We start from the raw sequence: 17,899 nt of genomic DNA, 5'->3' as shown, positions 1-17,899 counted from the left end.
AGGGTCAACACTCTAGAGCTGAGCTGGGCAAGACAATCGGACTTGTATATCCCAACCAGCGAGTTGCTTTTTTCATACAGGAGGCTTTTCAGCGAAATCAATATGCACTGGGAACGTTTAGACTCGTCATATTGGAATTTGAAATTAATTCATTAATTAGTTGATAGCTTTGTGGCTGAATTTAGGTCCAACCAAAACATGAAAATTCTTCTCTTGGGTGCTGGCGGAATTGGATGTGAGCTTCTGAAGGTCTTCAGCTCGCTACCTTTGCTTGAAAGCATCGACCTGGTTGATATGGATACCATTGAGGTTACTAATCTCCACCGCCAATTCCTTTTCAGGAAGGAACACATCGGCCAACCAAAAGCGACTGTGGCTGCAATGATAATGGAGTCATTTTCACCCTCCTTACGAGGATTGATCAAACCCTGGGTTGCCAATGTATTCTCGCTGCCATTAACACTTTTCAGCTCGATGACGATCGTCATCAATGCGTTGGATAATATTGAGGCGCGATCTAGAATTTCGCTTATGTGTCTTCTTGCAGGAAAAATGCTTATTGATGTAGGTACTGCTGGTATTGAAGGCCAGGTGACCACTTTATGTGGTGATAGAAAGATCCAGCCAATTGAGTGCTTTAATTGTGTTCCGAAGTCGATCCCATCATCAGACGCACCCATTCCGGTGTGCACGATCCGACAAACGCCAACAACATTCACCCATTGCGTGATTTGGGCCAAAGAGATTCTCTTCAATTCTCTTTTCTGCACCATATATATGCCTCCAGAATCGAAGCATGTCGATCAAGATGGAAGTGAAGGAGAATCAGGGCATTTACCTCGAAATGGCGAATTAATGGCTGAAGCAAAAAATTCTGGCGCCAAAAAAGACGATTCTTCCTCTGGAGATGATCTAGAAAGTTACTTGGCACGGTACGTACATTCTCCCTCGTCTCTAAAAGACCTTCTTCTTCGAATCTTTCACACAGACATTGTTGCTCTCGTCGCAATGGAGAGCCTTTGGTCGAACAGATTGCCACCCTCTCCACTTGCTTTGCAATCTTTTGAAAGATCGAATTTTCCCTTTTCAGCGATCAGTGAGTATGCAGAGGAGATTCCCATTGATGATCTTCTGGGAATCATGTGTTTTTACATTGAAAAGTTAATTTCAATTCGCCCACTTGCGTTCGACAAAGATGATCATGACTCCATTGCATTGATACACGCCGCAGCATGCATTAGGGCTCATGTTTTCGGCATTTCCATGCAATCTCGCTTTTCTGTTCGAGGTACGTATGTCTTGACGTGTTGTTTTTGCCTGGCCATTGATTTCTGTGGCAATTTTTGTTTCCTCTCAAACATGCTTTTCATTTACTAATTGAGTAGCAATTACTGGCCGAATTGTGCCAGCCGTAATATCTACAAATGCGGTTGCAGCAGGGCTTGCCACACTACAGCTGATCCACATGATGAATAGTGGATATATTTCTGGAGGTAGCGAAAGATCCACGGCCCTGTTACCAACAGTCTATTATGCGCCGTGGCGCAAGGGCCCTGGAAGTTTGTTCCTATGTGAACGAATCCAGCCCCCTAACCCAGAATGTGAAGTGTGTGGAATTGGACTGTTTATTTTGAATGTTGGATCGGCGATTTCTACCAAGTTGGCAACGGTGATCTCCCTGATTGAAGAGCATCTTTATCCAGAGGAAACCTTCACGATTCTCGATGGTTTGTTTGGTTTTCCTCGACTATTGTAGGTTCGAGAACCATTTACGACCCAGATTTTCAATCCTTAACTGAAAAAACGCTGGACGAGCTCAGTATGGTGCTTGATTTTCTTTCCATAGGTCTTAAAGCGGGTGCCTTGCTCTTCCTCATTCCGGAGGAAGAGAAGCTGTCCAAGGCCCGGATTTATCTCAATTGTGTTATAGACCAGCCTGATGATGTCTTTCAGCCATACATCGCTACAGTGCTTGCTCTTTCAAGCTCGAATAAACGGAGACGTTGTTGGGAGGAAGATGAAAAGGCCGTTGATAGCGAGGACGATGGATTTGAAATTATTTAATGTAGAAGCAATGACTTGCCAGCGATGCGTTTAATATAAAGCCACTGGCATTTGGAGAAAATATCAATAGGGCCGTTTAATATAAACAAGTGCGTCAGAGACTCCATAATCCGCTGGCAAGCATGTAGATTGCGGACCATGGCAAGGTAGAGCGGTTCCCAATCAACAGCGAGAGCTTCGTAAAGTCCGCAATAGCTCCGCAGAGTGGGACTGGCTTGACCGAAACCATTGCAATGGCAAGCATTTGGATGACCCAGCCAAGCACAGAGATGGATATTTTGAGCCAGCCTTTTCTCCTCGATCGCCTTGCGTCATGTTCGCGTCCTAACAAATATATTATCAGCCCTACTGCAAAAATCCAACTGCTGTTGAAGTGTGGAGCAACGTCGCTTTAATCTTGCCCATCGTGCAAACTCATCCTACGAATCGGTAAAGTTGGCAATTGGTCTACCATGGCGCTAACACTTCGCAAGGCGATGTACTCGCTTTCAAGCTCCTTTTGCATCTCAGACAAATGGGCAGGCATTGGCCTCTCAAACGCACAGATATGCGAAACGAATTGCGAGGAAAACAAGAGCCGGAAACATAATGCCAAGAGAACAGCTGCTACAACAATCATGCGGTGGGGTACAGGTAGGGTTGAAAGTTTAAATTTATTCATTTCAAAGGGGCCGACGTGCAACACGATACATTTTGAGTGTCTCTACAGGCTATTTATTGATGGTATCGGGTTGGCAGCAAGAGGTCGCCTTTTTTCTGCGGTAATCCTCCACGGCAGTTCGTATTGCGTCCTCAGCAAGCATGGAACAATGCAGCTTTACCGGTGGAAGCGAGAGCTCTCGTGCAATGTCGGTATTCTTGATCTTGACAGCGTCATCTAGACGCTGTCCCTTGATAAGCTCGGTTGCAAGAGAGGACGAAGCGATGGCGGAGCCGCATCCAAAAGTCTTGAACTTGACATCCGTTATGCGTCCGCTCAGCTCGTCCACCTTTATTTGCAGCTTCATTACATCGCCGCAGGCTGGAGCACCAACAAGGCCTGTGCCGACATTTGGATCGTCCTTCTCAAGCGAGCCTACGTTTCTCGGCTGTTCATAGTGGTCGATGACATTTTTATGGTATCCAAATTGCTGTCGCCTAGTGAGGCGTAACATGGGCGAGGTGAAGCTCCGCCTCGAAATGGTTGCATTCATTTGGAAATTCAAAAATCGGACAGGTAATTTGAAAATTAAACTCCAAGTTGCAGCGTTTAACCCTAAATTGCGGTGAAATTTTATGAGAAAGTTTACGCGAAATTGGTGTACCGCTAATTATGCGTCTTTTTATGCTAATCCAAGGAAAGGCAGGCTTGGACGGCATGCTCTACAGACAAGATTCCATGCCCGTAAATGCTGTTTGGATGCTGTCCAATCGCTTCACTTCCACATAGCATGTCCTTGCAGGTGACATATAGTTTTTTGGTCGTTCTCAAAATTAGCTTCTCGATTTCGATCACATTTCTTGCAAGATGCGGGCAGGCTGCCGAGATCAGTAAAATAGCTCCGGCAACATGCGGGGCAGCCATTGAAGTTCCGCTTAGCGTCATATACGACCCGTTTTTGTATGCGCCTCTGATGACTACACCCGGTGCCACAATATCTGGCTTGAACCGATGCATCGACGACGACATGCGTAAATAGATGGCAGGCAGCCCGCGCGACGAAAAGGGCGCAATCTCGTCTGAATAGTATTGGGTAGCCCCGACTGAGATCACTTCCGGCTCATATGAAGGCGGGGCACTAATGGACCCGCATTTGGGGCCAGTATTGCCTGCAGAAGCCACCATTACGATGCCGGCCGCTCTGAGCGCAGAAATGGCTTTATTGAAAGCCCAGCTAGCGCATCCTTCCGTTTCCTGAGGACAGCCATACGAGTTTCCAATCACATGTGGTCGCTTGCTGGGATCCGGATTGTTGCCCTATTGCCAAATTCGATTGCTGCTGTACCTCCAAATCCGTGGGCGCTAGGAAGAATTCAAGGCAGTTGAGATAGGTAGAAGTCGATCCCACACCATTGTCCATGTTGCGGCATGCCATCCAATATGCGCCGGGGGCAACGCCGTAGCCTCCGGTGCCTGAAGAAAATATTTGGGATTGCTTACCGACTGCTGTAGATGTGGTATGAGTGCCGTGTCCACAATCATCGCACGGCTCTTTTCCATTTGGCGGGCATCCAAACGACTTTTTGTTGTTTTCCAGCTGTTTTCCACGCATGCCTGCGCCATTTTCGACCTGCAATGCTTTGAAAGTGCCCTCAGATCGGATGCCATCCCACCAGGCATAATCGTGTCTGATGGGGCCTTGTGGATACCACAGATTGGCTACATATCGCGGAGCAAGGATAGGATGTGTCCACTCTACACCGGTGTCAGCACTTGCATAGATCATATCTGTGCCTGTGGTGATGTCCCAAGTGTCAGATGCGCCCATGTAGCGGATATTCCACTCTGAGATTGCATCTTCTTCCATTTTTCTATTTTTCTCGTGTAACAAGAATGCCTCGATCTTTTGGTCAGCCTGAAGCCCCGCATGGCTGCCCTCCATCGGCACCTGCTCTTTCACCACATGCTGCGGCACTTTGAAGGGCCTGTCCCAGTGTATCTCGGCAATGACGCCCTGTTTCGAGGCCAAATATTTGATGACCTCTTTCGTCCCCTTGATGAGCCACGAGTTGGAAACGGCATATGCTCGAACAGGCTCCCAATGCTTGATTTCGGCCATTTCACGCTCCAAGTTTTGCTGGATGTAAGAAAAGGTCAACATCATGAATGGTAAAAACAAAATCAACAAGCAATGAAAACGCTGGGATTTATAACACCTACAATGGCGTGCTCATTTTGATCGCGCAGCATGGGATATATTTCGATGGCCTGCTCCGCCCTGCTTACAAAAAGCTTTTCTTTTATTGATACATTCTCGACAAAGGTGATCAATATCGGATAGTATGTTTCCGCTATTTCTGATCTTAATGTCAGCGGGAACGGCTCCAGGATTGGCATCAGCGCGGGATCGATCTTGACTCCATTCACAACATCTTTCACAAGCAGCAAAAGCCCGAGAGCAGCGACAAGCTTCATTTTCCAAAAAAATATTGCCCATCTTTACCTAGCAACCACCTCTTGCAACCACCTTTTGCAGCCACCTCTTGCGATTGGTAGAAAATCCATCGCCGAGATTAAACACACGATTTTTACATTCTTGCGTGCAAAGTTTAGCTAATAAAGAGGGTCCGTTTGTGGCAGCGTATGAAAAAAGATTGCAGTCACACGTACACATAAGTTGCCACACGTACACATAAGTTGCCACACGTACACATAAGTTGCCACGTTTGAGTTTCTTTATTTGGTGTAATTTGGATGGACCATGATGAACGGATCAGAGGCAATGGGCTTGTCCTGCTGAGGTTGAAGATGGTCGATTTCAAGCAGCACACAGTCAGTGTGCACCAAGCGTTCGATGACGGCCTCGACCTCCAGCTTTTTGCTATAATATTCCTGTTCCGTCTGAAGCTCGTCCTCTATTTGTGTCAGATACCATTCGACTAGCGCAGATTTGCGCAGCCCCATGTACTCCTCCTCACTCTTGGTCTGGAGACCGTCTTCACCGACAGCCTCCATCGCCCTGAGGTGGTAGACTAACAAGTTGCTGATCCGCTCATAAGCCTCCCATGAAATCTGGGTAGCGGCGCCATGGCTCCTGTTCTTTCCAGCAAGATCATCATCCATGGGCCTACTTTTCCCCGTCTCTTCAAGGGGGGCAGTGTTAAGTTGAGTGACATTCTCAATCTCCGAGTGTTGCTCCGGTGTTGCAACAATGGTGGCCATTGCCTCATAAGCAAGTTCAATACTCTCAGACTCGACGCGGATGATGGAGCTTTTTAGCAGACGGTATGCCTCCATCACATAGCGCGGTTGTATCCACGGATCCAAGTGCACACGTGCGAGGGCTTCTGAAAGCCTTATCATCGATTCCAGCTGCCGTACCGTCATCCTGTAAGAGGACTTGTTTTCGTCGCTTTGTCGAAGCGAGACATATCGCTCCATTAGGAGCCGCTTCGCTTCGGCTGTCATTCGTGGCGAAATAGTTCGTGCAAATCGAATATACGAACGAAGCCTGGACTCGCTAAATTCTGGATCAAGAGCTTGATCCTGCAACCGATGGATTGAGAGGATATGCCTTGCCACGTTGTAATCTGAATGCTCGCTATTTTCATCAACAACAACAAAAAAGAGATCAAAACGAGACATGATCGGTGCCGTCATTGCGATGTTTTGTCGGAGGCTCTTCCGCTTATCATAGCGCCCGTGAATAGGATTTGCCGCTGCCAATATCGATGTTCGCGCATTCAGAGAGGCATGAATACCGGCTTTCGCAATCGAAATTGTCTGCTGTTCCATGACTTCGTGAATGGCTACTTGGTCCACCAAATCCATCTTGTCAAACTCATCAATGGCGCATATGCCCTAAAAGTCATCACTGGGGGGCATACTTACATTGTCTGCAAGCATCAGAGCCCCGGCTTCAATGGTGAATTCACCTGTCTCTTCATCCTTGACCACTGAGGCTGTTAGACCGGCAGCGGATGAACTTTTTCCAGATGTGTAGACCGAGCGCGGCATAAAGTTGACCACATATTTGAGGAATTGGCTTTTAGCCGTGCCAGGGTCGCCCACTATGCATATGTTGATATCACCTCGCAAGTTGATATTATCATTGGAGACCTTATGAACGCCACCGAAGAGCATTAGTAGAATCCCGGCTTTGATTTCATGGTGCCCTAAAAGGTGGTAAGACACGTCTTGTACCGAAAATCGAAGGGGCAATGCTTTCTACCAGCTTCTGGTACAAATTTGGAGTATTTTTCATAGCCAAAATGTCCATTTTTTCATCCTGTGAAAAGGAGTCAAAAGTAGGAGAGTAATCAAAATCATCCAGCGAAGAAAGCGCCGCGCTGGCACAAGGTGTCACCATACACGCTGCGAAGGAAAGTTTGTAGGACAGTTCTCGCACGCCTAAAGCCTTGAGGCCGGTAACACTAGAAGCAAACCCATCCTTCTTTTTAAAGCCGCCAAACTCTCTTCCAGAAGAAGTCTCCAGTTTGTTTCCTATCGGAAATAAGATGGTAGGGCTTTGTACCTGGTAATGAGAGTTGTGACACATCAGGAACCACAATAAGGGTGCCTATAAATTCGCACTTATCTCCGGCCTTCACCCGTTCCACAAGATCCTCGTGGATGATTATATCAAGAGTGCGAGGCATACTGCCCATTGGAATGTCCCCTGAGTTCTCCTGGATCCGCAGCTTTTGCCAATTGAGAAACTGGGACTCCTCCAGAAGCAATGTCCAGCTTGACCTGTTTCCGCATACCGGATTGACGCACACTGAAGGCTAATAATTAGACATCAGATGGCAGCAAATTGAGAAAATCGGAGTTCGCATTGGATATCAAAAATACCTCTGTGTACTTGAACTGCTGCTCAATGCCCCTGGCAATGGAGCGGCACTCGTTGCATTGAAAGGTACCTATGTAGAGCTCCGGACGGACCTCTGATGTCCTTGTGATGGTGCCAGTAATAGCAACCAACTCGCCAATCTTTTCCGACGAAAGCTCGCGAAGCCTACATTGTGAAACACGGTTCGTTACTTCAAAAAGACGCCAAGGCCATGGAAGGAGATCCAAAAGTCCCGCCTGCGACGAGATCCAATGTTATCGTACAGATATTCTGGGTAGTAGATCTCCACAACATCCGATACAGCCTGGCGCAAATATGGCTCAAAACTACAAGGTTAATTTTATCGCATACCGATAGTATCCTTCCATTATTGCTCTTGCAAGTACATCATTATAAGAAGTAAGATGAGCAAAGTTTACAAATAAAGTTCTCTTTGACTCATTCTTCATCACGCCCAGCTGTCTCAAGTAGAATGGAACATGTGGTGCAGATCCAGAGGGTGTGGGCGGGTCTCCAATCGAAGATGAGAGGTCAGAAGAAATCCCCATCGAAGATGGCAAGTTAATGGCGGAAGAAGGCGTTGCGTGATGAGCACTCAGCGAGGAAAGAGGAGTATTCCGCATCACAGCAGAATCGGAAACCGTGGAAATTTCGTCAAATTTTTCCAGAAATTGGAAAAAATATTCCTTTACTCTGATGGCGGTATGATCTTTCGCTTTTTCTGTCAGTAAAGACCGTACATTGGCAGAAAGAACGTTAACGGAAATGGACTGATCTAGCGTCTCCATTGCAAACTCGAGATGCTTCAATTAATTTGTAATTAAAACTACAATTTGCAATTTATTCCCTTACAGCGCAGTGCTACTTGATTGAAGACTATTCGACTCTTCACATTCAATGACTGTCATCTCAGTAGGAACCGAATGCCCCACAATTATTGGGGTTTCTTCTGAGGGGGTTTTTCCTCTATATTCGGGGACTAGTGTCGCCATGGATTCGATGTTAGACAATTCCTTGGCTTCCGTGGACGGCTGGGTCTGATGCTCGTTATTTTTCTCCTGATCGGCCTGATGTTCACTCTCTTGTTCCCGGCAAGACGTATCTTGATTTCCCTGTTCGAGACCAGGCGGATGTTGATTTTCCTTTTCTGGACAAGACATGTGTTGATTTTCCTGTTCCCCACACGACGCAAGTTCATCTTTTTCCGCAAGTTCATCCTTTTCCGCAAGTTCATCTTTTTCCGCAAGTTCATCCTTTTCCGCGTTTTCCGCGTTTTCCTCCTTAACATGCTCGAATTTTGGCGACCCGATCTCGCTAATGACGCCCAAATCCGAGCGAAGATTTGGCAGCACCTGGCCTATCACATGCCAAGTGTCCTCCCAGATAAATTTGGCCCACTCTGTTTCGACGTTGGTATCATCTATTGCGGCCTTTAAAATCAACAGCAAATTCTTTAGAAGCTCCAGAATGGCCTCTCTTATGATAAATGAGGAGCTAGCCTCGTCCTCGATGACGATATCTTTCAAGGTATACTGTTCACACAGCAGCCTCAAATATTCCTGCCATTGGGGCACAAACTCCGAGTCGCGCTTTTGCAAAAGGGGAATGCATTGAAGAACGAGCTTTGAAATGATGGAAAAGATTCTAAATGGGATCTCCTCCTCGTCCGGTTGTTTTTTTTCTCCGTCGCATTTGGAGATGCTCCTTAACAGTGGAAATAAAACGAGAGAAAACAACTGGCAAGTGTCGTGGATCGAGGCCCGATCAAGTAACCCGTTGATGAGAATTGCTTTCTGAAATGTGGACAGTGCATTTTGTTTTGAAGAAAGCAACACGTCATCTGAGGCGGCAAGAGATACCAACTGGTCCAAGAACGACGATATCGAAGCATGGAAGCTCGCAATTTCGTAATTGTTTCGCAAGCAGAACATGTGGAAAAGCTTGAACAAAAGGTTGTAAGATTGGTATGTGTATTCGGGGGGTATATCTTCCTCTTTCAGACCCCTAGAATGAAGAAAGAAAAACAGCAGCTTTGTCAGGGAGGAAAAATAAAAATTGCAAAACTGGCCATCCTCCTGCGCATTGTCGCTGGCAAGGAGCTGGAAATAATCCTCGCTGATGATGCTTGTGATAAGTTGGAAGGTAGGCGAGACCGAGGGCGCATGGGACAGCCCCTTCTCCAGTATGGAGCAAACGTGACCAAATTGCTCCAAATTTTTGTTGAAAAATGGCCCGCAATTGCATAGCTTTAGAAAGCCCGAAAACAACTGAACCGCCACGCACTCGAACACTCGCAAATCGAGGCAAGAAATCAAGCCAAACAGCTCGGTCTTTAGCCCAACACACGCAGCATTTGATTCCTGGTAAATAAGCAAAGCATGTGGCGTTACCATCGTTAGATCCATCAGGACTTTCAGCGTCACGATGATGATCAGTTCGCAACAAAAAGAGCGGAACGATGAAAGGATAAGACTGACCTCGCTGATGCTGGGGCTTGACGATGTGGATAGCGCAAGTGATGACAATGAGGTCGTCTTGATCGAGTTTGGAGTGGCGCATAGGATCGATTGCAAAAAGGCAAAAAACTGGTCCCTAAACATGAGAGACCGGAAACGGTGTACCAAATGACGTGCATCCTGGACACATTGATGTGCAGCACGTGGAACAGCAATTCACAGTAAAAAGAAACCAACTCCTTCATGTATATGTAGACCCTGGTGTCATTCTTGGTGAACGAAGTGACATCCATGTTAAAGTGCTGCTCTCCACAAAGTAACAACGAGATGAAAGAAACCACTTCTCTGACGAAAGAAAGAAACGACTCGTCATTGATCGAGGAAGGCGAAAGCTTTGCAAAAAACGAGGCAAAATCGACGTACGAGCCAAAAGACTCCTCAATGAAGGACGTAGCAGCCCCCGGGTACAGGTCGGGTAGCTTTTTCTTGATCATCGCCAGATCTACAATGTTGTTCTGAATGGAAGACATGCCCTCCATCAACAGCGAGTCCTGAAAAACAGTGGAAGGCGTTGACGCTGGAGATGCCAATGGAGATATCACCTGAGCAGAAAGAGCCAAATAGGAAGATATTGTGGAGAGGCCCCATGAAGAAAACAGCGAGGATGGTTGGATCGACTGTGCCTTTCGGTCGAGAAACTTTTTCGAAAAATAGATCAAATGTCTTCCAAGGCAAAAATCATCGATCAGCATGAAAGAGGGAGGCAATCTGCGACAAATGTACAATTGGCCCAGGAAAAAGAGCATCAGCTTTGTGGGAACCAGCGTTGTGTAGTTGGTCCACAATGTGAGCAAAAATTTGACAACGATGAAGATTCTGCGCGTATCCAACGAAGAAAGGGGCCCACTGGTGTGCAGCTTGATCTGATTTTGGATGGGGACCATTCGATCTTCGACTAAAGACAAGGGCAAAAGCGGAGATTTAAGGGCCTCCGTGACAAAACTTTGCAAGCTTGAATCGTAAATCAGAAGCAGCAAAATGGCCTTTTCAAACAGCTTTGGCACACACGCCGCATCATGATGGGAGCCCCAATGGCACAAGGCCTCAAGAACCGATATTGCTTGCGAGAATGTCTTCAATTGGTAGCTGTGATGCACATTGATCTCCAAAACTACAAATAAATAAAGAGCATTGGCAGGTGTAGAGGCTTACCGCTTCCCATGCAAGATATCAGAGACTCTGAAAAAAGGTTAACAATGTCAAAGTCATAGTCAAAGGTGTGAACCAAAAACTTGCCATACTGCCCACGCTTGGCAAACGACGATTTGAGCAGCTCATTCCATCGATAATTAAATTTAAGCTCTCCTTCTTGCTCATCGGGCATCAGAAGCTCCTTCTCCTTGATGTTGGCATATATTTGGCTCTAAATGTTTACAAGAAAAAGTGTACCAGAAAGGAGGGCGAAAAGTCATCCCCATTGTTATTGCCTCGATTGTTTTTGATAAAATCTTCGCAAGACATTCGATGCTTGACGGACGGGTTGTGCTGGTCCGTATTGAGCATGGTAATCGAGTAGGAAAGCACAAAGGCAGAACCTGCAGACTTCAGCTCAGACCCATCCGAGCAATTGGAGTTGAAATAATGGTCCGAAAAGGTCTCCATAATTCGTTCAATTTGGGCGGATTCGCCTGGCAGGCGGAACGTTTCAAGCAGGCGGCGTAGAGCCTCGTCAATGGAGAGCCCCCGAAAGTTGAACGAGCCCACGAACGATTTTAAAATCGCAATGTTTGAAGGTTTGGAAAGATACTCTCCAATCGACTTTTTACTTAGCCCCGGGGATCCTCGAAGAAAGACGCAAATCTCCTCTGGGGCTGCGTTTGCATGCAATACGTGGTTGCCTATATAATTGGAAGGGCAAGCCAGTACTTTGCAGAAAAGATATCCCATCACTGGTGCTTATATTGAATCGATCGGAGGCCTGGCACAGGGTCCATTTCCGCTCCCGTTGCTTCCTCAAAAACCCTGGCGATATATTCACTTGGGGAAAATAGGGAGACGCACACGGAGATGTTGAAGCAAGATTTTCGCGCTGTGAAAAGTATCGAACAAGATACAGGATCGCTTCTAAAGCATACATCCTGGAGTTGTCGAACTTGTAATTGGCTTGTCCCTCAACGGGGCGCAATATCTATCAATTAGCAGACCACACCATACTTCAATGAAAAACTTTAGCAAATCCTCACAGGGATTGGCATTTCTTGATGGGTCGGAATCGATGAAAACAAACAGACTTTCAAGAACCCCGGGTATGTGGATCAGCTAATTGGCATTTAAAATGACATGCTAACCTCAAAAAGGCTTTCAAAGTACAAATCGGTCCTTTCCGAGTGCAGCGATCGAAAGTCCTTGTTGGCCAAGATATCGATAACAATGCAAATGAACATCTCAAGATGGGCCAAAATCGGGTGCTGGAAGGTTTCGAAAATTTTCAGCAAAAGCTTCAACGAAAAATTGAGCAGCGATGCATTTTCCACGTGCAGCAGCTGAAACAAATATTTACAAGTGATGTTTTCGATCAGAGAAAAGATTTCGTCAAACGGGACCGAAAATTCGTAGTTGTCAAGCTCATCCATGATGGAAAGCAAAAGCCGCAGCCCAAAAAGCCTGATTTTGTCTGAAATTTGACGGTCATAAGGCTGGATCAGATCGCTGACAAACTTTAAAATCTCAAATCCAGCAGCCATTCCATAGGATACATTTTCTTTGTAATTGAACCGCACCTCGTATTCGTCCTGGAGAATAAAGGACGGCTCCATGTGCACCTTGTTGACCGGAGAATCGACAAAATTTTCGTGCGATTTAACAGACTCGCCATTGTCGTCCGAAATCGAGTCCGTCGAGCCAGATTCATTGCAGAAAACATTGGCGATTTTGTACGTGTTGTTGCTTGCATGAAAATCCGACAGCGGCTCAACGTTTGTGTTCAGCTTTTTCGTTTGACAAATTCTCTTGAACACCTTCCTGATGACGGAATGAAGATGCCCTTCCGCCTGGGACCGCAATGGCTCCGATAGACGAGTTTGTAAGCAAATCGAAAACATTGTCTCCAATAGCTCACAGACTGCCGAATCCGAGAGATGATCGGAGATCGGGTTGTCCATCACACCGTTCAGGATCGATAGGATGCGCAAAAGCACGGACTCGTCCGTGGCGCTGTCGCTGGATTCAAATTTACACCGGACAATGGACTGAATCACATACAGAAAGCACGAGTTTAAGTCTTCAAGCATGTACTCGTCTCCAAGCTTGCTTGAAGAGCAAAAAATGCCGGCATTGATAAACCGCTCCAATGAGGTAAGCGACAGCCGTGTCAGAGACGCAGAGACCTCTTTAAGAGTCAGAGCTTCGAGAAATGGCAACACGAGATCCCTCATTTTGACCTTTAAATCGGACTGCAGAAGCTTTTGGTCAACGGTGGAAATCGAGTTCAAGGCCAGCTTCAACAGGGGCTTCGATTCAATCAGATCGCTCGACTTCACCATGGTCCATTTGTATTTCTTTTTCAGAATATGCAACAATGAAACAAGTTCGCCATGCAAAAGTAAATAAACGTTGTGGCCGGAGATCATCTAATGGGCTGGCAATATTAAAAATCGCGAATAAATCCGATTTTTAATCAATAGCTCTGGTATGAATTAAAATGTACAGCGTAAATATTGTGTGCATTTTCAAAATACAACCAGCAAAAGCAATCTTTTACACCGGCATTCTCATGCAGCACAGAGATTGATTTTAAACCAGGGTTAGGGTATCGAGTGTAGGGTGTACATACCCAATTGGTTCCCGAATTTTATAAATTAATGACAGGAAAATTGCACAAGCTCGAGTTGGAGAACTTCAAATCTTACCAGGGCGTGCATGTGATCGGCCCGTTTTCAAACTTTACCTCCATCATTGGTCCTAATGGAGCAGGTATATTTCGGGGTTTCTGATCAAGTAGGAAAGTCGAATATTATGGATGCCATTTCCTTTGTACTTGGGCTGCAGTCTCATTTGCTGAGATCTCAAAATTTCAAGGACTTGATCTACAAAGGCGCATCGCCCAATGGGAGCTGTAAATTTGCTTCTGTCTCTTTGTACTACGAGAAAGAGGACATGGAAATGTCGATTTTCTGTAGAAGGTACCGCGATATTCAAGGCTTTCATAGGGTTTTATCATCTGGTGCAACTGAATATTCGATCAACAGAAAAGTATTGAGCTACTCGGAATACAGCTCTGTTTTGGAATCCGAGAACATCCTGATAAGGGCCAAGAACTTTCTCGTCTTCCAGGGAGATATTGAGTCGATTTCTTCAAAGTCACCCAAGGAGCTCACTAAACTCTTTGAGCAAATCAGCGGGTAAGCTGAAATTATGCTCAGATTAGCTCCGATCCTCTGAAGGGCGATTATGAAGTGTATAAAGCGGCTGTGGATTCTGCACTGGAGACATCGAATTTAGCGGCAAACCAAAGGAAGCTTGCTGCCTCCGAATACCGAGTTGCAAAGGAGCAGAAATCAGAGCATTCCAAGTACGACAATCTTTTATTGCAAAAGGTAAGCTTGAACACATTTATTTGCAATAGGATGCTTTGATTAAGCAACAGGCCCTACTCTCCCTGTTTAAAATAGAGTCGTACATCAAGGCAAACGTGGATAAGCTTACGGCGCTCAGACTCGAAAAGGAGTCATCAGAGTCATCCCTGGCTTCTGAAAACGAAAACTTGACCCACTTAAAGGCAAGGATTTCTGAGCTAAATTTGCAAACCTTAAGTGTTGAAAGTGATCTTGCCTCAGTAAAGTCAACGATGGAAAAAAATGACCACAAATCAAGCCAGATCTGTGCAAAAGCTAAATCCGACGCTAAAAAGTGTGCTTCTTTAGAGCAAACCTTGGCATCAATTGCCGAGGATATCCAGAAATCGGTAACTTTTTTGACCTTTTGTATTTTAGGAACAAACAATTGTTCGTCTGCATGTAGAAAAAGACAGATTGCAATCGGTTCTTTTAGCGCTGGAAGAGACTGCCAATTTTGAGCCGAAAGATCGACGATTGTTAGCGGAATACCAGTCAATGTATGTCTGGAACACTGTATTAATTCTTTCTAGAAAGGAAAAAGTTGAACGCGAGCTAAAAAAGGAAATGCTCGAACTAGAAGAATTGAAATCACAGAGAATTCCATATGACGAGCAGCTGGAACGTAGTAAAAGGAACATTGGGCAAATGGAGTTGACCCTGGAAACATATCAAACTAAACAAGAAAAGGCCGTCTCTTTTTTGAAGCAGGCTGAAAAGGCTTTAAGCGAATCGACGGATAAAGGAAATTCAATCAAAAATGAGCTGCAAACCATGGAGACGGAGAGAATCCGGCTTTTGGAACGAGAGTCGGCCCTCACCAGCGAATTGAGAACCACGCTGCAAAATATGCTAAGTCTTAACATTCACAAGCAGACCTCGGAAAGACAAAAAAGATCAAAAAAGTTGGTAAATGACATGATAAAGTTGTTTCCTGGCGTTCGTGGGAAGCTGATTGACCTTTGTAGGCCTGTTCACAAGCGATTTGAAGATGCTCTTGGCATCATTTTAAGCAAGAATGCAAATTCAATTGTCGTGGAGAGGGCTTCCGTTGCTAGAGATTGTATTAATTTCCTGAAAGACCAAAGAGCTCCTCCGATGACATTCATCCCAATTGACTCGATCTCTTCAAAGCCCGTTCCAGAGGTAGTTAAGGGCCTTTTTTCGCATGCAAATCCACTGATTCGAAATGGATTGAAAATAGCCATTGATGTGATCCACATGGAGACAAAAGACCTGTACCCTGCATTCATGTATGCCCTTGGAAATACCATAGTTTGCGACACCTTGGACATTGCAAGAAAAATATGCTACGAAATGAAAATCAAGACTAAAGGTAGGCTTTTCTGGTTGGCTGATCAACCGTAGTGGTAACCATTGATGGCTCTGTAATACACAAAAACGGATATCTTTCTGGCGGTTCGATTTCCTCTTCATCTTCGCCTAATGGTGAAGAGAATAGCCGTTGGCAACTATCCGAATATGATGCACTAAACATGCAAAAAGATGAGCTTACAGCCGAGCTGTATCAAGTTCAATCTGAGCTCAATAATTTGAAAGACAAAAACAGTCTCGTGCTGAAGCTTTACGAGATTGAGAAGTACGCCCAAAGTTGCAGGGCCGAAATTGTAAGCAAACACAAGGGAGTAATTTTTAGGAAAACTTATCAAATGAAAAGATCACCATACAAAAAGATGTGGAAAGTATTTTTGCCGCAATTGAAGAAACAAAAAGGCTGCTCGCCAACACTCAAAGGTCTCTGGACGAGTCTGGATTGGATGCAAGAATAGCCGTTTTAGAGCAAACGGTTGACAAATACAGAGCCAAGGCCTTTTCGGAGTTTTGTAAAGCCTGCAATGTCACCGATCTTGATATATTTGAAAGGGACAATCTTGAGGAGGCACAAAAGTTTGTCTCAAAAAAGCACTCTATCACTTCCTTGATATTGAAAATTTCGGAACAGTTACGATGTTGATCTTTGACCATCTAGGATTTCATATGAAGGCAAAAGCAAGTCCATGCTCTCCGCCAAAGTCTCCGACATTGTTGAGCAAATCTCGGTCTCTAAAGCAGCGATTGAGTCTTCTTCCACTTGTCTTTCAGAACTAAATGCAAGCAAAGACTTGTTGGCATCGGAGATCAAAAGCTATGAAGAAACGCTTTCTTCAAACAAGAATCAATTGCGGCTTTTTAATTCCGAGCTCGGCCAGTTACGGAGGAAAATTGAGCTTTTCAAGCAAGCCATACAAAGCTCCAACGACTTCATTTTTACAGAGGTAAGCTTGATTTTTTGGGACCTGACTTTATAGATCTATTTGTCTGACAAGTTTTTGCAAGACAAGTATGATGCTCTTAGGATGTGTCATTTGGACAACATCGACATATCTTTGATCCTATCACAAAAAGGCAAGAGACAGGCAAAGAAGAGCGCAACCTTATCCGATCATTTGGGAAGCTTTTTCGATGATGACTCAACGTCAAAGATTCTTATGGACGAAGCGGCAAAGGTCAAGCTGATCGAGCTTTTTTCTACCTTTGCTATTGACTTTTCCCCTTTGCCTTTAAATGAAAATACCGAATACGATGTGGAGTCCGAATCGAGGATCAAGGATTCACTTGCTGCTGTTAATGACCAGCTGGAATCAATAAGACCCAATCTGCAAGCATCTCATAAATGGGATGCCATTGAGTCAAAAATGAAGGCGGCCACTTCCTCTTATGATGAGGCTAGAAATTCGTACCGATCTGCCCTCTCTGAATTTTACAAAATTAAGCAGAAAAGAATCGATCTTTTCAAAAAGGCATTTGACCACATTTCTTCCAAGATCGACCAGATTTACAAGGAATTGACCATGGTGTCTGACTTGAAAATTGGCGGTACTGCTTACCTTTCTTTAGAAAACAACGACGAGCCATATTTGGAGGGCATTCGATTTAATGCCATGCCTCCTTTGAAGAGATTCCGTGATATGGAGCAGCTCTCCGGTGGCGAGAAATCTATGGCCGCTCTTGCCCTGATATTTGCTATCCAAAGGTAGGCTACCTGATCATAAATATGCTCTAGTTACCGCCCCGCTCCTTTTATCATATTGGATGAAGTAGATGCTGCCTTGGACAATTCCAATGTTGTTAGATTGGCAAACTACCTGTGCGGCGAGTCTAAACGTTCCCAGTGCATATTGATTTCGCTGAAAAGCCTCCTGTATGAAAAAAGCGACTCGCTGGTTGGGATATACAAGTCCGATTGTCTTGCCCAGCTCAGCTCTAGAGTGTT

At 45.2% G+C, this 17,899-nt stretch overlaps 9 protein-coding genes across 9 annotated transcripts; 2 read left to right on the top strand and 7 right to left on the bottom strand.

Annotated features, from left to right (window-relative positions):
* Positions 1 to 102: 102 nt before the first annotated feature.
* On the top strand, positions 103 to 2,064 carry DI09_98p90 (uncharacterized protein; the record flags this gene model as incomplete). The annotated part of the gene is made up of 4 exons (XM_013380959.1): positions 103 to 125; positions 168 to 1,288; positions 1,386 to 1,727; positions 1,781 to 2,064. 4 exons carry the CDS (start codon positions 103 to 105, stop codon positions 2,062 to 2,064), a joined length of 1,770 nt encoding a protein of 589 aa, XP_013236413.1.
* A 94-nt stretch (positions 2,065 to 2,158) lies between these two features.
* Positions 2,159 to 2,590, bottom strand: DI09_98p80 (uncharacterized protein; the record flags this gene model as incomplete). The annotated part of the gene is made up of 2 exons (XM_013380958.1): positions 2,159 to 2,388; positions 2,488 to 2,590. 2 exons carry the CDS (start codon positions 2,588 to 2,590, stop codon positions 2,159 to 2,161), a joined length of 333 nt encoding a protein of 110 aa, XP_013236412.1.
* A 184-nt stretch (positions 2,591 to 2,774) lies between these two features.
* On the bottom strand, positions 2,775 to 3,218 carry DI09_98p70 (NifU-like mitochondrial iron-sulfur cluster protein; the record flags this gene model as incomplete). The annotated part of the gene is made up of 1 exon (XM_013380957.1): positions 2,775 to 3,218. One exon carries the CDS (start codon positions 3,216 to 3,218, stop codon positions 2,775 to 2,777), a length of 444 nt encoding a protein of 147 aa, XP_013236411.1.
* A 173-nt stretch (positions 3,219 to 3,391) lies between these two features.
* On the bottom strand, positions 3,392 to 5,179 carry DI09_98p60 (subtilisin; the record flags this gene model as incomplete). The annotated part of the gene is made up of 3 exons (XM_013380956.1): positions 3,392 to 3,997; positions 4,050 to 4,841; positions 4,925 to 5,179. 3 exons carry the CDS (start codon positions 5,177 to 5,179, stop codon positions 3,392 to 3,394), a joined length of 1,653 nt encoding a protein of 550 aa, XP_013236410.1.
* A 261-nt stretch (positions 5,180 to 5,440) lies between these two features.
* Positions 5,441 to 6,847, bottom strand: DI09_98p50 (DNA replication licensing factor Mcm6-B; the record flags this gene model as incomplete). The annotated part of the gene is made up of 2 exons (XM_013380955.1): positions 5,441 to 6,535; positions 6,596 to 6,847. The coding sequence occupies 2 exons, from the start codon at positions 6,845 to 6,847 to the stop codon at positions 5,441 to 5,443; spliced, it is 1,347 nt and encodes a 448-aa protein (XP_013236409.1).
* Positions 6,848 to 6,869: 22 nt separating this feature from the next.
* Positions 6,870 to 8,344, bottom strand: DI09_98p40 (uncharacterized protein; the record flags this gene model as incomplete). Its single annotated transcript, XM_013380954.1, has 4 exons — positions 6,870 to 7,238; positions 7,315 to 7,491; positions 7,559 to 7,721; positions 7,908 to 8,344. The coding sequence occupies 4 exons, from the start codon at positions 8,342 to 8,344 to the stop codon at positions 6,870 to 6,872; spliced, it is 1,146 nt and encodes a 381-aa protein (XP_013236408.1).
* A 60-nt stretch (positions 8,345 to 8,404) lies between these two features.
* On the bottom strand, positions 8,405 to 9,487 carry DI09_98p30 (uncharacterized protein; the record flags this gene model as incomplete). The annotated part of the gene is made up of 1 exon (XM_013380953.1): positions 8,405 to 9,487. The coding sequence occupies one exon, from the start codon at positions 9,485 to 9,487 to the stop codon at positions 8,405 to 8,407; it is 1,083 nt and encodes a 360-aa protein (XP_013236407.1).
* A 73-nt stretch (positions 9,488 to 9,560) lies between these two features.
* DI09_98p20 (Sec7 domain-containing protein) lies at positions 9,561 to 13,554 on the bottom strand (the record flags this gene model as incomplete). Its single annotated transcript, XM_013380952.1, has 6 exons — positions 9,561 to 10,148; positions 10,270 to 11,183; positions 11,225 to 11,411; positions 11,462 to 11,883; positions 11,939 to 12,200; positions 12,361 to 13,554. 6 exons carry the CDS (start codon positions 13,552 to 13,554, stop codon positions 9,561 to 9,563), a joined length of 3,567 nt encoding a protein of 1,188 aa, XP_013236406.1.
* A 318-nt stretch (positions 13,555 to 13,872) lies between these two features.
* Positions 13,873 to 17,663, top strand: DI09_98p10 (Structural maintenance of chromosomes protein; the record flags this gene model as incomplete). The annotated part of the gene is given in 10 exon segments (XM_013380951.1): positions 13,873 to 13,984; positions 14,010 to 14,412; positions 14,439 to 14,607; positions 14,637 to 14,975; positions 15,004 to 15,534; positions 15,553 to 15,989; positions 16,088 to 16,253; positions 16,304 to 16,533; positions 16,616 to 16,901; positions 16,953 to 17,663. 10 exon segments carry the CDS (start codon positions 13,873 to 13,875, stop codon positions 17,661 to 17,663), a joined length of 3,384 nt encoding a protein of 1,127 aa, XP_013236405.1.
* Between the last annotated feature and the right edge of the window lie 236 nt (positions 17,664 to 17,899).

This window comes from Mitosporidium daphniae, assembly GCF_000760515.2.
Source record: "Mitosporidium daphniae strain UGP3 chromosome Unknown contig-98, whole genome shotgun sequence".
Lineage (NCBI taxonomy): Eukaryota > Fungi > Microsporidia > Mitosporidium > Mitosporidium daphniae.
The sequence above is the reverse complement of the archived record's forward strand: the minus strand, read 5'-3'. Positions and strand labels throughout refer to the sequence as shown.